A 22323-nucleotide genomic window follows, 5' to 3' on the forward strand; every position below is an offset into this window, starting at 1 on the left:
TTAGTTCTGTTCAGACTCTTTATTTTCCTCTACTGAAAGGAAACATTCTGCCATGCGTCACCTGATGTATCAAAAATATACTTTACCCCCAATCATTATCATACTGACTTAAACTGATATTTATTGCTAAATTGTTAACTGAAAAATCAAGAGGAAACATCAACGAAAACTACAGAACAAAATGTTGTGTATGTGTAGTCACTAGCCTCTGATATTCTCTATTTGAAAGCATAGCTACACTATGTGCTGACACGTGGCGCCTCTCGAACGGCAGCCATTCTGTTTCTTAGAGCCGGGCCGCTGAGCACAGTGACTGCCCCTTTCTCTCTCTCCTCTCCTCTCCTCTCCTCTCTCTCTCTCTCTACTTCACCACAGCTCCAGCTCTTTCAGTCAGAAGACTGCTCTTGCTCTACTGCTCTACTTCTCGAGCAGTTTGACGAGGCTTTGTCGCAGGTCATTGAGGTCAAAGAGCTTGACGTCGAGGATCTGGATGACCCTCTGGACCTCGTTCTCTGTGCGGTCTCGCTCCTCCAGTGTGGAGGCCAGGCTCTGCTCAGCACCCTGCACCCGCCGCTCCAGATCCATGTTACGCATCTCCAGCTCCTGAATACAATCACATGCAATGTCACATATTTTCTATTAGAAACATAATTTCTAATATGTTTCTCTTTTTTGCACACACCTCAATCACAAGTAAAGTTCTCGCATTTTAAGTGTTAATCCCAGAGGTGAAAAGGGAGAAAATTGCATTTAAACATTCCATTTCAATTCTACTGAAGGACACCAACACATTGACTGTTTAAAAGAAACTGATATACACTCACTGACCACTTTATTAGGAACACCTGTACACCTACATGCAATTATATAATCAGCCAATCGTGTGGCAGCAGCGCAATGCATAAAATCATGCAGATATGGGCCAGCAGCTTCGGGTTGGTTTGAGTATTTCTGTAACTGGTGAGTGCCTGGGATTTTCAAGCACAACAGTCTCTAGAGTTTACATGGGATAGTGCAAGAAAGAAAAAATATCCAGTGAGTGGCAGTTCTGCGGATGGAAACGCCTCACTGATGAGAGAGGTCAACGGAGAATGGCCAGACTGGTTTGAGCTGACAGAAAGGCTACAGTAACTCCGATAACCACTCGGTACAACTGTGGTGAGCAGAAAAGCATCTAAAAATGCACAACATGTCGAACCTTGAGGTGGATGGTCTACAAAAGCAGAAGACCACGTCGGGTTCTACACGTCAGCCAAGAACAGAAAGCTGAGGCTGCAGTGGGCACAGACTCACCAAACTAGACAGTTGAAGAATGTAGCTTGGTCTGATGAATCTCGATTTCTGCTGAGGCACACAGATGGTTGGGTCAGCATTTGGCACCAACAGCATGAATCCATGGGCCCAACCTGCCTTGTGTCAACAGTCCAGGCTGGTGGAGGTGGTGTAATGGTGTGGGCAAATGTTTTCTTGGCACACTTTGGTCCCAGTAATACCAGTCAATCATCGCTTGACTGCCACAGCCTATTTGAGTATTGTTGCTGACCATGTGCATCCCTTCATTGCCACAATTCACCCATCTTCTATTGGCTACTTGCTTTATAATAATGCGCAACAATGTCACAAAGCAAAAGTCATCTCAAACTGGTTTCATAAACATGACAGTGAGTTCAGTGTTCTTCAGTGGCCTTCCCAGTCACTGGATCGGAATCCAATAGAACACCTTTGGTATGTGGTAGAACGGGAGACTTGCAGCATGAATGTGGACTTGAAAATCTGCAGGAATTGCGTGATGCAATCATGTCAACATCTACCAGAAGCTTGAAGGAATGTTCTCAACATCTTGTGGAATCCATGCCCTGAAGAATTGAGGCTGTTTTGAGAGCAAACGGACGCCCTACCCAGTATTAGTAGTGTTCCTAATCAAGTGATCAGTGAGTGTATATTGATTTAATTTGCATTTCATTTAACATGTAGTAAAAAAATAATAATTATTATTTTTTGCTAAACTGCCTCCTTATTTACTTTAGCAGACAGCCTAGGTAAAACTAACCATAATTTTGAAGCAAAAAAAAAAAAAAAAAAAAAAAAACTAATACTAAAACCTTGGCAAAAACCAACATTTTCAGTGAGCAAGTTATCATTGTTCATTCATTTCAACACACTAGCTAGTGTTTCGGGTCGTGAAAAGCCCTGATCATGACCAGGCGGCTTTATGAGTAGCAGCTCACACAGGGGATGCTGTGGCAGTGTGGGTGTTTCTACTGAGGCTCTTTTTTGGCACCTGTAATCTGTGAATGGCTTCCTCTCTCTCCTGCTCCATCTCATGGAAATCAGACTTCTTCGCCTGAAGAATACGGATTTCCTGAAACACACAGAGCTCCAGAGTTGGTGCTACTTCACATTAAGGAATTTTTCAATTAGTGGTTGGATAAAAGAAGTCTGTATAGATGCAGTGTCTCCACAAAGCGGCCTGGCTCTTAACCTTTACCTCATCTTTTGCCTTGAGTAAAGCCTCCAGTTCCTCCAGTGACTGTGTGAGCTCATCCTTCAGCATGTCGCTGGGCCCCTGGCCTCCATGGGCCTCCAAATCTGCCACCTACACACACACACACACACACACACACACACACAACAGTAACTCACGCAGAGTTAGTAATGTCTAGGCCTATTACTGACAGAAGAACCCCTGCATTATGCAATAATGCAGTGATCAACCATTGTGTTTGTGTGTGTGTGTGTGTGTTGGAGAGCCAGGATCCCATTCAGCTCTTTGAAGCAGCCTTCATTATGAACTCCATCACCTCTGTAATGAGGATAAATTACCTTCTCTGAGCTCTAGAAAGAAAGTCTTTTACTAGCTCCTATTTATTTAGATATTCAAAATGCAATTGTAAAATCTAGTTTTAAAATCTAGTTTTAACAAGATTTTTAATGTGACAGGGGCTAAAAGTAGTGTCTGTTTTACACAGGTTTAATAATATTAAATATTGTTCCTTAATGTTCCTTGTTTTCTGTTCAGGCCCATTTTAATATTAAATAATATTAAATAATATTAAAATGGGCCTGAATAGAAAACAAGAGTTAATCATGTCATACAGGATCAGAAATATGTAAGAAATAAAACACAACAGGTCATGCTGTTATAAGAAAATAAACAATATCGGGGTGGTATAACAATTGATGCTGATTATTTTCTTATAACAGCACATCCTGAAATGTTATTCTTCTTATGCCACAGCAATTTGCCAGTGATTACAATTAATGAACATGTCATACTTTTTAACAGTTTATACCTACATTTAATGTTGTGGAACATCTGAGAGACAAGATAGTTCCTGTTATCAATTATATTATAGCAGCTATAAACTGTCTTTCCCTCACACGCCTCTATTTTTATGTCTCTTTCAAAATAATTATGCAAAAAAATGCAACTCGTTCATGTTGCAGAGAAACCTGAAAGCATAGTCATCTGTCTTGAAGACTTTTCTGTGTCAAAAAACTACTTCCAAATATGCTACAGAAAGCATCACAATATCAACAATTATACATTTTTCTTTGTTAAACGACAGCAGATTTTTAATCCGTTTATTATAGGCTTAGATTACTGTATGTGGCGCGTCCGCCATACAAGTCACTGTAAATGAGCTGTTGCCATAGAAATGCTAAAGTATTCGAACGAGAGCATTAACATAAACCCGTAATTTGTCTTGCAACCAGAACTACTGTCAGAGCTGCTGTTAGAGTAATTTCATCAACACCTCCTGACCAATCAGAATTTGACCAATCAGGATTCAGCAGCACTGTGGTATAAATTAATATTAGTTATTTAGTTATTCTTATAACCAATAATGACCCACAACAGTAGGACACAGTGGTCATGTGACAGGGTCTGTTAATATTGTTCCACTTTCAGTAAAGTCTTAAAATGGACCTGAATAGAAAACAAGAGTTAATCATGTGACATAAGATCAGAAATATGTGACCTCTCAGTCTAAGTTCAGGAGAAGCATCTTGAATCTCTGTGACCTTCCTGTGGAGAATTAAGCTGACTCTTCTACACATCATGAGCTCGTAAAATCTGTGTGAAACTGTGTTAGCCCCCTTGGGCAGAGCACATGCTTATTGATACTATAGTTAGCACAAAAGTGCTCTCCTTATTCTCCATTTTCCTACCAAATATATCAAGCAACACAATGTATTCATGCAAAATACATCATGAAACAACTTTCTATGCATTTATTCATTGGCTGTTTCTGAATATTTGGGGGCCCCAATAGCACTTCTTCACTAAACAATGCGGCACAGCATGGCACAGTTACTACTTACACAAATCCACAACTACTGCGGGCGAGTACGTGTGCCTGTTTTCAGTACTTGTGAAAAGGTGTTCTCTGGAGGTTTTAGTGATTTATGATGGGCAAAAGTAGTGGACTAATTGAGTACTTGTTATGAAACCACCAATCAAATACTACTCTAATTTGGCAAACTGATTTTCTAAAAATAAAAAGAGTTTCTTTAAAAGAGGTCATTTTCATCACAGCTCTCGACGCACAGCAAGATATTGCAATGGTGCCAAGTGACCCAAACAAAGCTAAGGGTGCCAATACTTTCATCCTAGTGAAAACAGAGAACTATTTCAGACCTTAATGTTAGTCGTTCTTTCTCTATGGCTGAATCTCAAATGGTGTTACAATTAGGCAATGTAGTGCATTGTACTTCGTATGTTCTATAGCACCACTGCAGTATATCCCAGGAAGTAACCACATGTATATAGTGATTATAAATTTGGCCTAACTTAGAGATAGTGTATTTAACATTGATCATGGTTTATAAACCAGGCTAAATATTAGTGATGAGAAAACAGCACTGTGGGTAAACAAAAAAATGACTAAACTGCCTCTATGACAGTGTGGTGGCACAGCAGGTAGCATTGCTGACTCACAGCTCCAGGGTTCCTGGATCAATCCTGAGCTCTGGTGACTGTCTGTGTGGAGTTTCTGTGCATGTTCTCCCTGTGTCCAGTTCCCTCTGGGTTCTCCAGTTTCATCTCACCATGCCAGTAGGTGAACTGGCTAAGATCAATTGCCAATAGGTGTGAATGTGTGTGTATGGTGCCCTATAATGGACTGGTGTCCCATCCAGGGTGTATTCCTAGCTCATGCCCAGTGAGTGAGAGAATAAAATGTAATTAATAAAATAAAATGTGAAAACTTTGGTATTGCAATAAAAAGGAGCATGGCAGTATGGCTCCGTATGAAAAGCTATTCTAGGCATCATCAGGAAAATTCTGTGATCTGCATTAGAGACATCCTACTTGTATATCCTTATATCACTCACTTTATTTTATATGCAATAATAAAAATTTAATATGGCAATAATTTTGATTAGTATAAACTTACATATACTTATTATGTTTTTTCCAATCTCTGTCTGGTGTTTCTGGAAATTAGCAGGTGATGTGCTAGCCAAATGTCATAGACTTATAGTACTTGTCAATACCCTTCAGCATATTAACATTAGTAACCAGGGACAGAAAGGAAATCTCCAACTATTTTGGACTTCGTCAACCTGCTCTAGGCCCTGTATCCTATCGCCATACTATCTCTTCTCTCTCTCTCCATCTCTCTTGTCCTTGATAACTGTCAAAACCCTGCCCTTGGGAAATCAGCACCTTTCTGCATTATGTCAACAGAACCAACACACACACAGAATAAAGAAACAAATTAAGGGGAGAACTTGTAAAAGGTCTTTGCCATTTGTAGAGTCTTAAGAGATGCTAGCTTATTTTTAACTATGTAATGTGCAAAGAAAAATCCCCCAAATGAGGAGCTGACAGTTCCCCTTGGTGATTTTTCATTTCTCCTAACTAGGGCATTGAAAGTAGGATATAGCTGTCCTACAAACCCTACTCTCTCTGTGTCCCACGAGACATGAACCATTTTCAACCACCTGGCTGCCTGATTCATACGAGAGAGAGAGAGAGAGAGAGAGAGACAGAGAGAGAGAGAGAGGGAGAGAGAGAGAGAGAGAGAGAGAAAGAGATGCTTGCTCAACCAGACACTTCTTGCCCTTGTCCTTGTGCTTATCAAAAGATAACGAGAGAACAAAGTTAGGGCAGACGCCTTTAATGTTAAGTGTAATAAGTGATGATAATTTTTACGATCGATCCACAGCAGCTATTACATGCCATTGAAGGGATTTCTAAAACACAGCCATCTTTTTCACATTAACCCAAAGTTACAGAGGCAGATGAAACACACTCTTACAATGGAAGCCAAATACTAATGAAACAAGTCCGCTCTGAATGCTGGCGCCCCTTATAGAACATGTGCGTTATGAATTCATTAGCATGTCTATTTCCTCTGCTGACTCAGAGGCTGAGGTGTTAAGAACATTAGAGACCACCTCTATAGAGCCATTATAGAGTTTATGACATTATGGGCAGGTTTAGTAGGCACTTAGACTGGCTTAAATTTCATAGAAACTCAATGGGATACCATTAGCCCCCTGCCAGGAAACAGACTGTAGCTTAAATCTGACCGGATCTGGAATTAACACAGTCAAACAAAACAGGGCAGGAACTTCACTGGTTGAAGAGCACAAAAAAAAAAACAAAAAAAAACAAGCGCGACAGTCAGCCAAAGCAGGTTAAAAATGAACCAGGCAGTTTCAGACTGTAGGACAGGAACTGGTCACACACTGCTTCCAGACAAATTACCCTCCACTCTGGATTATAAATCTAAATCACCCGTATTAAGAGGAACATTAAGAGAGCACTGTAACCTCATTCGCAATCTGATACCCCCCACATCCAGCACTTCCATAACAGCTAATAATGCAACTGGGGATCTGATCAATGAGACTTCTAATAAGCCAGAACACTGTGTTACTGTTGAGTGAAATATCACCTATGTGGAATGAAGTCTTCATTATGTTAAGGAAAACAAATTACGGATCATTTCGGCTTTAGTTAGTGATCAGAATTCACTTCCTCTGTTTCGAGGCATTAGGAGATATGTCTCAAAGGAAAGTTTAATCGAAAGCAACTTCCAAACAGTTATGAGACTAATCAGTGTATGAGTAAATATTGCTTGTGATGTGCATCAGGTCAAATTAATAAGTAGATTATTCACACTTTCTACTGACCTTTCTCACTTACAAAATGAAAAAACCACATGTGTGTTTGGACTTGTTACTGACTGTACATTATGATGCAAGCTCAAAGAAAAAGCAGAGTTGTGATTAGCGCTCACTCAAAACACACTGTTTCTCTTCCCAGACTGGAGTGAGTGAGAGAGAGAGAGACAATGAGTATTCAAAGACTGCATTTATTCCTCAGTATGGGAGACTCACCTGTTCTCGCAGCCTGTCCGTCTCCTCTTGATAGGCCACCAGCTGCTTCTTCCACTGCTCCACATTGGCATTAGCTTCATGCAGCGCCGCCACCAGTTTTGCGTTGCTGTCCTGCAAAGTGAAGAGCTCGGCCTCCAGGTTCATCTCACAGATAGAGCTGCGGCGAGCATGCATGAAGCAGTGTTACTTTCAGAGATGGATCAGGGCCAATTTTATTTTAAATCAGGTTCAATTTTAATTATCTAAAAGTTCCAATGCAAATATTTGAGATGAGTTGGAGTGACTTGGAGCTTGATTTCAGGGCCATTTGTCAAGCTAATAATTAAGTCTGGTGACTGTAAAAGAGCTTTCAGTGGCTAAAGTAGCAGTAAAATTTATTAATATTTAATTAAAATGTGTTAATAAATCATGCTATTTGCACTTTCAATAGTTTAAAACAGTGTCATCACTAAGTAAAAATCCCAGCTTGCACAATTCCTGTTTCTTTTAGATCAGTGGCTCTCAAAGTAGGGGCCAGGGACCCCAGGAGTCCAAAATGCATAGCCAGGGGGGTGGAAATTACAACCCAAATATTATTATTATTATGGAGTTCATATAATTACTAAGTCCTTATAATTATTTAATCCAAATCTCAATAACTCAAAAACATGTCAGCCTATGAATCATGTCAGCTTGGACATAATCTGTTTGGTTGATGTAAAGTTCAAGAATAAAAAAAAAATATTTTACAGTTCCCTGGCTACAAAACGTTCAAGAACCTCTGATTTAGTTGACAAAGGCTGACTAACAGGACCACAAATAAAGGTTGAAAATGCTCTGTGAAAGCGATGTACCTTCTTTATGGTCATATCAATGACTGAATAAAACCAGCCTTCCTGAATAAGCAATCATAGATATTGTTCCATGCAGCACAGGACTTCACAAAGTGGCCTGTAATATTCTAAAATCTCCAAAACTGAGCAGTAGGAAAAAGGGGAGCCCCTGTGCAAGACTTCTTTTTATCAACGTATTACCCGAGAAAGGGCAGGAGGCTGTTCGAAGACTCACCATAGCAACCCTTGTTAGAAAAGAGCACCAGTGGCCAATAAAGGGCAGACAAAAGGAAGGCAAGTGGAAAGGGGTTAGAAAAAAAATAAAGCTCAACGTGTGAGTGCATGTGCAGTCACAGTTGTACTGGATTCAGCACTTATGTATGACTCAACACTGTAATGGCTGTTCTTCTTCCCTCCTCCCTGGGTTCACACTATGAATAGTTCTGAATGGATAAGAATAAGAGTTCATCAGGGTGGAAAAAAAGGTACTTAGTGAGCACGGTCTATTCCAGCATTAGCAGTCATGGTAGTGATTATTAAATCAGGTTTTAATCTTGTAGACAGTGCACTGTTTAGAATCTATCCACATAATAAATGCACTGTACCTCTAAAAAAGCAAAGCAGAATGCTGCAGATGCCAAAACTCAAAAATAGAGTGTACAGCAATTGCTGTTATTTTGGGAACTAATATTACTGTTTCATTGGAGCACAAAAAAGCAAGTTTGCTCTAAATGGTTTTCCTACATGCGTGATTGATGTCCGCTCTTACCAACCTGTTACAAAATGGGCTCTGCCACATATCACTGACTATAATGGTCTTACCCTTCAGAGAGCATCTTTTTGATACGCTCTTTCTCTGATGAGAGTGTGATGTCTGCGCTCTGGCTCCGGAACAGTTTATCCTCCGGCCCATTCACACACATCACCGGTGGTGACTGCAATTCGTCTGAGAGATCCTGCAATACATAGATCAGCATGTGGGTACGTTAGTGTTAACCTTCTAGAGCTCCTAGTCTTTTCTTTTTTACACTTTATATTACGATCAGACACACAACAGATTGCCACACTGATTGCCTGTCACAGTAACACCATCATGAATAACAGCCCAATTAAATGAAAATGATCTGTTCCCGTTATGATGTCAAGCCCTTACACTCCCAGCGATTGGTAAAGACTTACATTCTTCACTCTACATAGCTTATTACACGTTTCCTATTAGTTTAACTGCAATGACCAAATAATTCCATAATACACTCTAAGATGTATGACTGAATTATAAGCTGAGGGGTTAAAAGTTTTTGTCGTTTAATGAATGCAACAACACAATACAGAGAATTCAGTTATACAAAAGGGTATATCTTATATAACTTATATATAAGCTACTGAATTGAATAGGTCTGTGCTGAAAAATGAGCAGATGAATGCTGTCTGGGGGGAAGACTGAACAATGCATCTGCTCTTCAAGGGATATTTAGTAAAATAAAGTAGATGGAACAGATATTGTACAAAGGCTTAGATAATGCGTCTGGATACAACAAAAGGTAGAATATTATGAGAAGATTCGGTAATTCTGACTCCATTTTATTCCTGTATTCGTACATAATGCTAAATCCAAAATTAGGGTTGGTTCGATCCTCAGCTCAGGATCCATGTGGAATTTCTCCACCTGTTTTTCTTCCCAAAAACATGCCAGTAGGCGGACTGGCTTTGCAAAACTTCCCATAGGTGTGAATGAGTGTCTGTGTGAGATACCCTGCGATGGCCATGGTGTATCCCTGGATTGCACCCAGTGTTTCCGACCAGCCTGATCACTGAAGCTTGGAAAAAGACCAGGTGATGTTTTTTAGCTCCCCAGATTTGGTGCCCACTGTAGACTCAGATTCCTCTTCTTGGCTGACAGGAGTGGAACCCAATGTGATCTTCTGCTGTTGTTGCCCATCCACCTCAAATTTCAACATGTTGTGTGTTCTGGGATGCCTTTTTGCTCACCGTGGTTGTAAAGAGAGGTTATTTGAGTTATCTTCACTCAGTTCAAACCAGTCTGGCCATTCGCCTCTGAACTCTCTCATCAACAAGGCGTTTGCACCATTCTGCATAAACTCTAGAGACTGTTGTGCATGCAAATCCCAGGAGATCAACAGTTTCTGAAATACTTAAACCATCGTAACCCTGGCACCAACGACCATACCACGGTCAAAGTCACTGAGATCACATTTTCCCCCCATTCTGATATTTAATGTGAACATTATCTGGAGCTCCTGACCTGTCTTGCATTGCTGCTGCCACATGATTGGCTGTTTAAATATAATTGCATGAATCTGCAGATATACAATGTTTCCTAATAAAGTGTACGGTGAGTGTATTTTCCTTCTGAGGCTGGGTAATTTAATATCCAGTCACGAGCTTAAAATTTAGTCCAGTTGTCACAATAATTAATAAAAAAAAAACACTACAATTGAACAACTAGCAGTAATGCATGAATGGATCAGTATTACACTGTCATTCTATTCGTAATCAAAAACTAAGTAAAGCAAGCAAATAAATAACATGTCTTGAGCTTGGCTTTTTTATTTCAGTGAGCAGCTCTCCTGATCAAAATCTGTCTGAAATGGACTTCAAAAAAAAAAGAGGTCATGAGAACAATTATGCAGAGATCATTATCATGCCTGTCAGGGATGGTTAACTAGTTAAAAACCTGTAGTAGTCCTCCTACAAGACACTAAAGGACACAGTAAAGGACAAAACAACATGTTCTGTCTCCCTCGTTATGAAGAGCTGCTCATCCCTACAGCAGTACTGAAGGATGCAACAGGCTTTAGTAAGAGAGGTAAGTGTCACTGTAGCCCCTGTAGACAGTGTAGTGTGAGAAAGCAACACTTATTTTTGCTGCCACAATTCTGCTCTTAGTAGAAATATCTGTAACAGCCGCACTGCATCACAAAAGCAGAGCTTAAAGGAAACCAGAACAGAGGACAGACAGAAGTTCTTGACCCAGGTAACTGTGCTGCTCCTGCATTGCTGGTGTGTCTCTAGTGCTTACACAAATTCACAATAGTTTACTATGATTTTACCATGGCGCTTTTTCACAAGTATGGGTATCAAACTGAAAATAATACAGATTTTACTGTAGTGCTTTATCCTAAGTATGTTTACACCACCGTGTTGTTGAATTCTTGAGGTTTATACTGAATTCAACAAGTTGAAGTCACGGGTTTTTATTAATACACTCGTATATAGTAACGTCTTACACAAAGACTTGTATGGCGGACACTCCACATAAATGGATTAAAAAATGTGTGAGACCTCTGTTGAAGATTTTTGGAAGGTCTCTCCAGTGTTAGTGCTTTGTAACAGTCAGAGGTACAGCTGTAACTTTACTTACAACACAGCGTGGTTGAATGCTCAAATCTGATTGGTGAGAAGGTGTGCATTTTTTTCGTATAACAGCACGGCTCAGACAGTAGTTACGGTTATAACATGAACAATAAGTTCATATTAATGTGCTAATACATTATTGTTTCTATAGCAACAGCTCATACACAGTGACTTGCATGGTGGACACTCTGCATAATCTAAGACTAATAATAAAAGGATTAAAAAAAAAACATGTTTAACAAAGTAAAACATAAAATTGTTGATATGGTGATGATTTTTTCTTAAAAGACATTTATTTAACATTTATGGAAGGAGTGTCGGCTGTAAGCCCTTTGTAACAGTCAAAGTTTCCCAATTCAGGAATGTCTTCAGGACATTCGCTTTCTGGTTTCTCAGTAAAATGAAAAGCTGTGTTTTTTTTGAAAAAGAGAGAGAGAGAGAGAGAGAGAGAGAGAGGGAAGCCTGTGAGAGAATGACTGTTTATTGCAGCTATAACGTAGACGACAACATGAACTAACTCGTCTCTCGGACATTCCACAACGTTAAATCTAACTATAAATCATTAAAATGTGCAACGTGTTGTTTGTTAACAAATTAAACATTGTAAATTCGTTAGTAAATTAAACATTGTTGGCAAATCGCTGTGGTGTAAGCAGAATAACACACTCCAGACTGTGCTGTTGTACGAAAATAAGGCACTCGGCTGTGTGTCCTGCCACATCACACCTCCCAGCATGCCTTTTTTTCGAATGGTAAGACCTTTTTCATTTTTTATGTGATGCTACTTTTCTTTAGGATTAACCCTGTAAACATGGCTTATTTAGCTATTCGTCTAAAAGCCTACTACAGAATCACAGTGTGATTACAAATTGTGTTTCATATATAGTTCTGTCATAAGGGTTTAACTTTATTTAACCAGAGTTGGATGGCCAGACTTTGTGTTTTCAGGTTTACTTGTTTAGCGCTTTTGGCATCAAAATAATATTAAAATATTTTCTGAGTGTTTTCTGGCAAAGATACATCATGCAGTAAAGTCTTCAAAACGAACACACTTTGAACACATGGAGCTTTAAAGATCAAATGTATATGCACAGCAGTTCAACTGCCTTGACTTATTTTGAAACTTTTCTCTCTAAAGCAGTGTAAAAACAAATGCATAATGCCATCATTATTACTCTCGTCATGATCCAGATTTTTAGAGGGTGCTGTTCACAGGTGCTCCCTTCCAATATAACCCCTGCTAAATTTTATGAATTATTCAGTAAATATAAAGAAACTAGTAGGGAAGGTGTGTAGTAGCAAAAGAGAGGAATGTTACTCTGGACTGTAATGGATTCTGGTTAATTACAAAAAAAACAAAAAAAAAAAACTCAGTTGGTGTGGCAACTTTTAAAATGTACTGCCATCATCATACAACTAACAATAAATAATAATATTTCTGCAGCTCCACTTTCCTTCAAAGTTTAGTCAGCTTAAATTCTTCAGTGTTTACTGGGATAACATAGTGACCACAGTAGTAATAAATCTATGACAGAATTAATTTTGGCTATTTTACTGTATACGTGTGACGTAAGTGCGCACTCAGTGAACACTGTGAACTCTGAAGCTTTGAACTATGCGAGTCTCAACTGTGCTGCTTGTGTGCATGTTTGCTGAGAAGAAAGAATGACAATACTGATGTGTGAGATGCCATCTATATCTATCTTGTCTGGCAGTCTTGTTTGATTAGTGCTGTCTTCTAAGTACTCACTGCTTTGAAAAGCTGCACTGGGAGACATATGCAATGCTTTCACAGCTCCTCACAGACCAGCTGTGCTGCAATACAACAAGGAAAGAGTTCTACAAATGATAACTATTTATTCTACCAACACATATTGTGACTCACCTGAGAGAACTGTAGAGATCCAGTTGGAAAGCATTATGAAAAAGGGACAGAGGACAGTTTTGGTGAATGCAACTCTGGGTACAGGAGTGCGGTTAAGTTTCCCAGGATGTGAATATTGTACAGATGTAATACTTGATGCAATTAAATGTTCCAGCAGCTACACCACTATGCCAAGCTTCAGTGTAAAAAAAAAAAAAAAAAAAAAAGGTAACATGGGTAAGGATAAAATAAAACATGAATCACAGGAGGCCCTTAGGCGCTGAACTAAAGGGTAGGAGTGGTGTTATTCATTTAGTGGAAGAACCCGCTGATTGTTTAATTGCTTCTGATCATGCTTTTGACCTGAAAACAGATTTATTCAGTGGGAGACAGACACTCTGAGCCAAGGCGCAGGACTGCATGGTATAATTTTAATCGCTGCCCTATTTCTCTTCTCTCTTAGCTGTGAGATGAATGACCCAGCTGAGGCGGGGTTTGGGTTTCAATAACCCTTTGCCTACTGCAGTACTTCCACGAAAAAGAGTAGCTCTACTGTTTTAAAGCTAGTAGCTTTAGAAAAACTAAAGTAGACTAAAGGACTAGTTAAGAACAGATCATTGGTTATTTAATGTCTGATCATTAATAAAATGTTTCTTGTAAACTGAAAATCAAATTTTCATATTTTAGTATGTAACTAATTGTGGTAAGAACACAAATGATTAAAAGTTGAATAAATGTATCAATCTTGATTAATTTGTTTGGATTGTCTTCCGAATCTTGAAAATTCACTGTTCTGGCTCATGTGATGCTGAACACGCACACACAAGGAGAGTGTCAGCTGTCCTATTCTGTATACGTGAGCAAACAAATGTCCAAGACTGGCTTGTGTCTCTCTGATCGACAGAGAATACACCACCCCAGAGCAGAGCCAGCTGTGAATGGCTGTGGCATCGTCAGGAATTATGATCTCCAAACACTTAGTAGCCCAGCCTGATGTTTTGTACTGACCCCATGCTCATTTAATATAAAGAGACAAAGATCACAATGGCTCTCTTTGCTTTCAAGGATCACTTTGACCCTTTAGCATGATTGGATTTTAGAAATCCATTCAAGAGTGTATGTATGTGTGTGTTTGTGAGAACACACCTGTGGGGCTGCGATGTTCAATGCTGCATTAGCCAGCTCCATCTTGTCTTGTGATTTCTCTCTAGCCAGCCGAGCCGCTTCCTTTACCTCCTTAAAGCGCTCAGAAAACTGTTTAAAAAAAAAAAAAACATACTAATGTGAATTACATCATATTAATGTACAGAGTGTAGCTTTGGCTGAATTTGTAAAGCTTAATGTCATCTGTACCCTCCACCTGCAGCTATTCAGCAAATAACTTGTAAAATAAAAGTAATATTAAATCGAAATTGAGCCTGCATACATACTGCAGTAGAAGCATATTATTACATATGATTATTCAAATAATTTTGTGTTGTAATGTGCAATAAAAGCCTAGTTTGAAAGAGTGTTCTTTACTTCATATTTGACCATGAGCAAAATGATTTCCCAAAAGAACCCCAGGCCTTTAAATGGAGCATTAAAGCGTGCTGCTGTGAGATTTACCTGGTTAAGCTGCTGCTCAGTGGCGAAGCCCAGGCCGTACACTGTGTTAGCCCTGCTGTCTGCCCACTGGCCGAACTTCTGGGATGTCTTAGTGAATGTCATGTTGGGTGTGATGGTGCTGTTGATGATAGCCTGCAGAGACAGAGAGCAGCTCTGAATAAATGATACTGGTGAAATACTTACAGTACATACACTGTGACAGAGCCAAGTCCTGCGTTCATAGCATAAAAATATGTTAAGGGCATTGGATTGGGATATATATCAAATTTACTCAGTATCAGGTCATAATCCATTCCAGGAATTAATACTTATATGCATGGATGGCTGGTATAAATAAGCTAGCTCAACAAAGCAGATTATTCTGGATTTTTGTGGAAACAAGCACAACAGCACTACCAATGATCGTAAGAAAAACACACAGAATGAAATGTAGAAACGAGGCTGGGACTGATTTCTGTCTAACTCAGACTGTAGTTTCATGCAGTATATCAGAGACAGGCATGCCAGGTGATTACGCAGAGTGAAACTCCCCCTTTTGGGATCTTCAACAGCAGTGATTGAGAAGGCACATGTGAAATACAGTCACAGGTGTAACGAATACTAACGAGCTGAAATATTTTTTCTATCATCCATTTTTTCCCTCACAAAATGCCATTGGAGAAGAAACTAAAAGTAGATGGATTAAACACACTGTCAGGTGAATGCACAATTTACAGAAAAGGACAGACAACAGAACCGTAGGTTTAGTGGAGCTTTTTTGAATGAAAAGGTTACAACATGACATGAAGCCAGCAGAATATTACAGACTCGTGACATAATGCAATGCTGAACGTAATGGTTTGTTTTCAATCTATTGACAGATATTAGAGTTTAGCCCTCACATCTAATATCACAACCACCTTGTAATGAATATCATTGCTTATATAGACAAGAAGCAGTTACCTCTTCTAGATGACAAGCTGATATGCATATTCTATCTATCTATCTATCTATCTATCTATCTATCTATCTATCTATCTATCTATCTATCTATCTATCTATCTATCTATCTATCTATCTATCTATCTATCTATCTATCTATCTATCTATCTATCTATTACTGCTAGCCCTTTCCCTACTCATCATTGTGCAAAAATAAAAATAAATGCTGCAATTTGCTATTCATTTACAGCCCCTTTTACAGAAAGGATTCCCTGCTGTCCTACTTCACTATTCTGACAGTTAGACAGATGGTTTCACTCCTTCAAAAAGACTGGCTTGTTGCGAAAATGATGTTTTCGTCATTCATTTCAACATATATGGAATGACTTTCAAATATGTGCTACATTACACTTTCTGTTAGCCATAAGTCAGATGACATTTCAGGGACTTTCTCTCCGAAACTTGAGCATGAAACACATCAATCTACATGCAGGATGTATCCTGCTGTGTTTATTTGTGTACACTTCTACTCAGTAGCAGCACTGCTTTGCAAATGTGAAATCTGGTCTTGCTCAAGGCATCAATGTGAGGCCTGAACCCAAATAATGGCTTTGACCCTATCAGTGTTATTACTGTGCATTCAATTCTGTAATCATTCCTTCTCTTTGATATCAACAAGGCCATTGATGTGTAATTAAACACCATCCTCACATGTTTGGCAGACTTGTGCACATCACGCCAGATAAAGACAAGCTGTCTACCGAGTTTCTTTAAACCAAACATGCATCAGAGGGCGTATTAAGTTCTCTTTTTCTCTCTCTCTCTCTCTTTCTAAAAGTCTTGTGACTAGATTACCAGGTTGGCAGGATAAAAAAGGGGAAATGAACTCATGTGAGGTCGTGGCGGAATTAAAATGAAGAAATGTAGGTCAGTTTCGGAGTGTAGGGAGTGCAGAGCTGTAATTCACTTCAGTAAGCCATCATTATATGACTAGCTAAAGCTTTTTTGGGGTGGGGCTGAGAAACAAAATTGACACTAGGCGTATTTAATTCATTTTCACACCCACAGCACACAGCACCCAGTTACAGATTACTAACTACTGACAACTCTTTAGGAGAGCAAGGTAAAAAAAAATAGTGTACTAAATACTGGGGCCTATGTTTAGGTTCATCTAATGTGTTTATTATACACAATTCATTGTGTAATACTATCCTTATTTTGTCAGCAATGTTGTACTTATATGCTAGGTCACCTATGATATGTTTTATATTCTGCAACTTCATATCAGTCTCCATTCTATCTATTTCATAAATGCCCTATTTCTGACCATGAAGCAGGGCTTAACTGGATATTTTTATCTTGGAGAAAGTACTCAGGGCATCCTGGTGGTGCACTGCTGCCTCACTTTTCAATCCTGACCTCAGGTTCCTGTCTGTGTGGAGTTTCACATGTTCCCCTGTGTCTGTGTAAGTTTCCTCCAGGTTCTCAGATTTCCTTCCACCTCCCAAAAACATGCCAGTAGGTGGATTGGGTATGATAAAATACCCCTAGGTGTGAATGAATGTGTGAATGATGGGCGTCTAACTGTTTGTAAACTCATATCCGTACCTAATTCTATTAACAAGTCTAAGTGTTTGTCCCTGTGTCTCTGTCTTATAGGTCATACAGCACAAACGTCCCTATTAAACAAATATTCTCCTATTCACTGTCCATTCATTCTGCATTGCTAAAAAAATATGTGACTAGACTTGAGGCACCCACACTGCACAAAACGTACAATCTGCATTCTATAGGTGATCTGTGCCTTCCTCATTGATCAACACTTCCATCGCTCAGGATCTTCCTCTCCGGAACGCTGCTCCTCCAGCCAGAGAAGCCTGGAGATTCACTCCATCAACAGACATTGATTGTACACCCTAGCCAAATGGGCAGCGAAATCCCTCAGCACCAACCCCACTTTTTCTGCTCCTTTAGTGAAGATGAAAACTGATATTGTGTTTTTGACAGAAAACATTATTTTCTACCTTTGAACAAATGTACACTAAGATGTGCAGAAAGAAAACATTCATTAAAGATGCTTTAATCCATCATTTTCACCCATGTCCTGAAGCAGTTGGGAAGCTATAAAAAAAGACTAAGACTAGAAACAAATGTTAAAGTACAAATTTTGGCACCGCACACATACGGGTCTAATATCCTGGACTAGAGTAACATTGAGGCACCAGCGTCTCAGGTAACTGTTAATTTATATCAATTTTATTTGAAAATCAGCACCTTGCTATTCAAAGGCAATGTAGTAAAAACACATTTCCTAAAGTCTAGCTGAGAAGCAGGTCCCACATTAATAAAAAGGGACGGCTGGCTCACCTTGGTGCCTCCCACACTGATGATGCGGTAGGCATGCCGATTGGCATCGTAGAAGAAAGAGACGGTGACTGCATGCTTGCTGGCTGGGATCCAGTTGCGCTTAGTAGCTGGATCGATCTGGAACACGTGCGCTCGGGTACTGAAAATGGGTTGCTCCCTACGAGAGAAACAGAAAATGTTGGATGGAACACCAGAACAAGAGTATGCACTTAAGAAAGTGAATGATAAATACATACACACACAAAAGGATCATATTAAACACTTAAGCACAATAATTTATATGCATAATAAAACATGCTTGCACAGTGTTAGGTGATATTGTCATGCATATATGCACGATCATCCTTATACTCAGTACAGGAGGACTTCCATTTAGGATCTTAAAGCATATTTGGTTTTCCATTAATGTGAATATTAATGTAATGAATGAACAAGATGTATCTCAATTAGTGGCCCACAGTGAACACCTCGTTATGCTTAAAGTGGTCTTTAATGTTCAGTCCAGTTTAACATTTTCCATGCTTGATTTTGAGCTTTAGGGCTATGTTTATTAAAAGTGTTGTATCACAGTGATCGCAGCAGAATGTGAATAACTCTCTGTTATATAATAAATTTAATGCAGGGCAATATTTAGTTTATGTATTTTCAGCTCTTCAACAGTAAAAGCATTTTACTGATCCAGTCTGCTGGATCACATGGACATTACAGGGACATTTCTTATACTCTCACAGCTGGCTTCCAGTGCAGAACCACAGCCCAATGTGAATGTGAAGTACACAAATACTTCAACAACTCAGCAGACCATGTGATCACACTAACAAATGCATAGCATGTAATGACTAAGAGACTCCTAATCCTGGTCCAGGTCATTTCTGCCCTTTCTGTCCTTGTCCATGTGACCATGTTGTGGACGTCTCCTGGTTACAGAGTAAATATTTGAAGGTCTCTGAGCAGTAGCCTTGCTTTGGCTAGCTCCTCTAGGAAAGATTGAAACCTCATCAAAAGTCAATGTCAACAGGGAGTGAGATTAAACTCAGCCGGAAGAAGAAACATAAGGTCACCATAATCTGTACTTCAGAAGAAAAAGAGAGGAAAGAGAGGAACCCCATCGAGTCACAGGGATGGAAGTGTTACCCTCCTGATGGAATAGCAAAATAAGAAATTGGAAAGTAGAAAGTGCATGGATCTGGCATCACTGTTCAAAGTGTTCTGAAGTCACAAATCCCTAATTGGTATTTATCTTCATACACTGTTCCGAAATGGACGCAGATATAAGACTGACAGGCCAGGACAGAGCAATGATAGAAAGCAGAGAAAAGACAGAAAACTAGAACTTATAGTTTATAGGTGGTATATTTTGAAGGTCAAGTTTGCTAGTCACTGATGGAGGCAGCATGTGATCTTAAGGCTAAAGGTCTCCAGTGCATTTAATATAACTACCTTGGATATGGAAAGCGATAGATAACAACCAAATATCTATTTGCTCCCATTGCCTGTGAGGAAAAACTAAAAAGATGAACATCCGATTGCACTACACAATTCATTTACTAAACACCATCCAAGATAAAGTGCTCATCAAATCTAGTTCAAACTTACTCAGACATACTTAACTGAAGGACCTGAGCATGAGTCATGAATGTTTTTGGACATAGAGCAAGAAAAAATGTCATTATTTTTTAAATGCAATATATCTGACATTACAATAGGGCAGATATATGACATTATAAAAGGTCTACAGGAGTATTAAAACACATTGAGGTTAAGTGCCTGATGAGTCATCGTGGAAACGTGACCACCAATACGCGGTCATTTAAAAACATCATAAATGTTCTTATTATGCATTCCTTGGAGAGCTTGAAAAGGAGTTTGCTATAGAAAAACACAGCAGTGAACGGAGCACTGAATCCATCCAGCAGTCACCTTCAAAACCTTGCTGGAGGTTCTGACTGAATTTACACACTCAATATAAAGCAACATCTCTGTTAGATGGAGGCATGTCTTGGCACACTGTCATTACTGGATGAGTGGAACAAAATACTTTTGGAAAAAAGGCCATTTTTGCCTTAAAACAAACTCTACAACTATACCTAATAGCTCTGGATATAAAACAGATAAAGGTTCTTATACCTGTAATGGATGACTGCTCCAGATTAGAAAGCTGACCTTATTTTTTATAGCTGTAATGACTAACTGCAAGCTCCTTGCACAAATTAGGGTGCCCAGTCCTAGACAACCCGCTATCACAAACCTTACAGAAAACAGATCAGGGGTGGACAAATCCTAAAATCATTAGCTAGCCAATCTGTCCTCACATTGCAAGAAAAATATTATTTGAGTCTGGCAACTGTTATTTTCTCTCTCGATATGTTTAAATGTGAGATGACGTACTGGGAGTATTGTGCTAGCAGAAGAGTTACATGGCTGCATGCCTAGTAAAAATCACTCTGCCGCCAAACAGATCGCTCTTCAGTTAATGTGTGTAGTGCAGCAAGTGCCTGGATTCTGACGAATCATACATACTAAATGATTTGCAAAAGTTAATAGGAATTAGGGTTTATTTTCTTTCCTGAACACCAGATCTGCTAGTCCTAAGAGCCAGTACCACTGATTTGTCCACCTCTGACAGACAAAGACAGACTCATTTACTAAACTCTGCAGTGTGCCTGATCAGGGTTACAGCAGCAATCTAATTCTCTTTCTCATCTCTGCGTAATCCTTGCTGCCGTCTCGTATCACACAGTGCATTCCAGCACTGGCACTGGCACACACATGCATACACACACAAATCCCTGAGATGATTACAGTGCCATTCTGACGAGATCACCTTCCTCAGCCACGTCTCTGGGACGCCGCTGGACCCTGGAGCACCTCTCAAGGGGGGCAGAGGAGTGCAACACTCACACCTTGCTTTGGGTTCTTTATCATTTCATTACACATCTGGTATCAATCACATTATCTGACATCTATCAAACTTTTCAATCAATCAACTGGAAAAGACATTGTATAAAGGAAAAGTACAGATTATGTTTCTTGGGTTTTCCTAAGCACCCAAAAATATTAATTTGCCCAAATAGGAACCAATAGAACTTTGTTCTCTAGTTTTTTCTTCCACCAAGCCTGAGAGATGACTGGAATAGAAGTAAATAAAAGTGACTACATCATTACAGCACAAGATAACACCATTATTTGGTTAAACATGGAGAAAGAACATGAATAAAACATCTTTTTTTGTAAAATCAGGATTATATCTGCTACATCAAAATTACTGACAAAAGAGTTAACAAATAGATTTCATATTTCTTCTGTGATAACAAAATGAAACATTCTTACCTTGATGAAATTAAACATCATTTCAACAGACTAATGACAAAAACTAGACAAGCAGCATGTTTTTTGAGAAATTTTTGTGCAGGATAAAAAAAGCAAAATTTTGCTCTGTGATGGTATGAACAGCATGGCCGAACCAAATTATTCAGTTTTTTATTCTGTTTGACTGATTCATATCCAATCAGCAACAAACAGTGCTTCTAGGCCCGCCCCTAAGCTCCAATAGTTCCAGTTCATAGGCCAGTACCACAAAACAGACAGTTCCAGCTTCCTGGTTCCAAAAGTTGTGGTACTTTATACAGTGGGGAAAAGCCTAAATTCAGTGAGACAACCAATAGAAGTTCTCTGTTTCCACTTGTTCCAGAGCTGTTACCTGATTCCAGTGTTTCTCTGAAACTGAAGCAGAAAATACAGGATGCACACGCACCAACACAAATATAAACACACCGATATGCACTTCCACCCATAAGCAAACAGTCAAGGAACTACGCTTACCACACAAAAAATGCAAATGAATCTTTCCTCTGAACAGTGTGCTACATCCTGTGTGGACATGTGTGTGTGTCTATGAAGCCATGAAGAGACAAGTTTTACTCTCTGACTGCCTACAAATTTCACTGATTTATTGCCTGATATATACATTCCTAATGAAGCAATTACTGCGAATGTTACTGAGCAAACAGCCTCTTGATAAAA

The 22323-nt window shown here is 39.3% G+C and overlaps 1 protein-coding gene across 1 annotated transcript in view; it reads right to left on the bottom strand.

Annotated features, from left to right (window-relative positions):
• LOC113533416 (homer protein homolog 3) overlaps positions 1–22323 on the bottom strand; it is a 25093-nt gene continuing 2770 nt past the window's right edge. Inside the window, exons 3-10 of the mRNA XM_026925564.3 lie at positions 18301–18457; positions 15013–15144; positions 14551–14658; positions 8988–9121; positions 7354–7510; positions 2489–2596; positions 2282–2362; positions 1–603 (exon numbers count right to left, since the gene is read on the bottom strand). Of these exons, the coding sequence (XP_026781365.1) occupies positions 418–603; positions 2282–2362; positions 2489–2596; positions 7354–7510; positions 8988–9121; positions 14551–14658; positions 15013–15144; positions 18301–18457 (1063 nt within the window). The 3' untranslated portion in view covers positions 1–417. The remainder of the gene's footprint in view (positions 604–2281; positions 2363–2488; positions 2597–7353; positions 7511–8987; positions 9122–14550; positions 14659–15012; positions 15145–18300; positions 18458–22323) is intronic.

Source organism: Pangasianodon hypophthalmus, chromosome 21 (assembly GCF_027358585.1).
Source record: "Pangasianodon hypophthalmus isolate fPanHyp1 chromosome 21, fPanHyp1.pri, whole genome shotgun sequence".
Lineage (NCBI taxonomy): Eukaryota > Metazoa > Chordata > Actinopteri > Siluriformes > Pangasiidae > Pangasianodon > Pangasianodon hypophthalmus.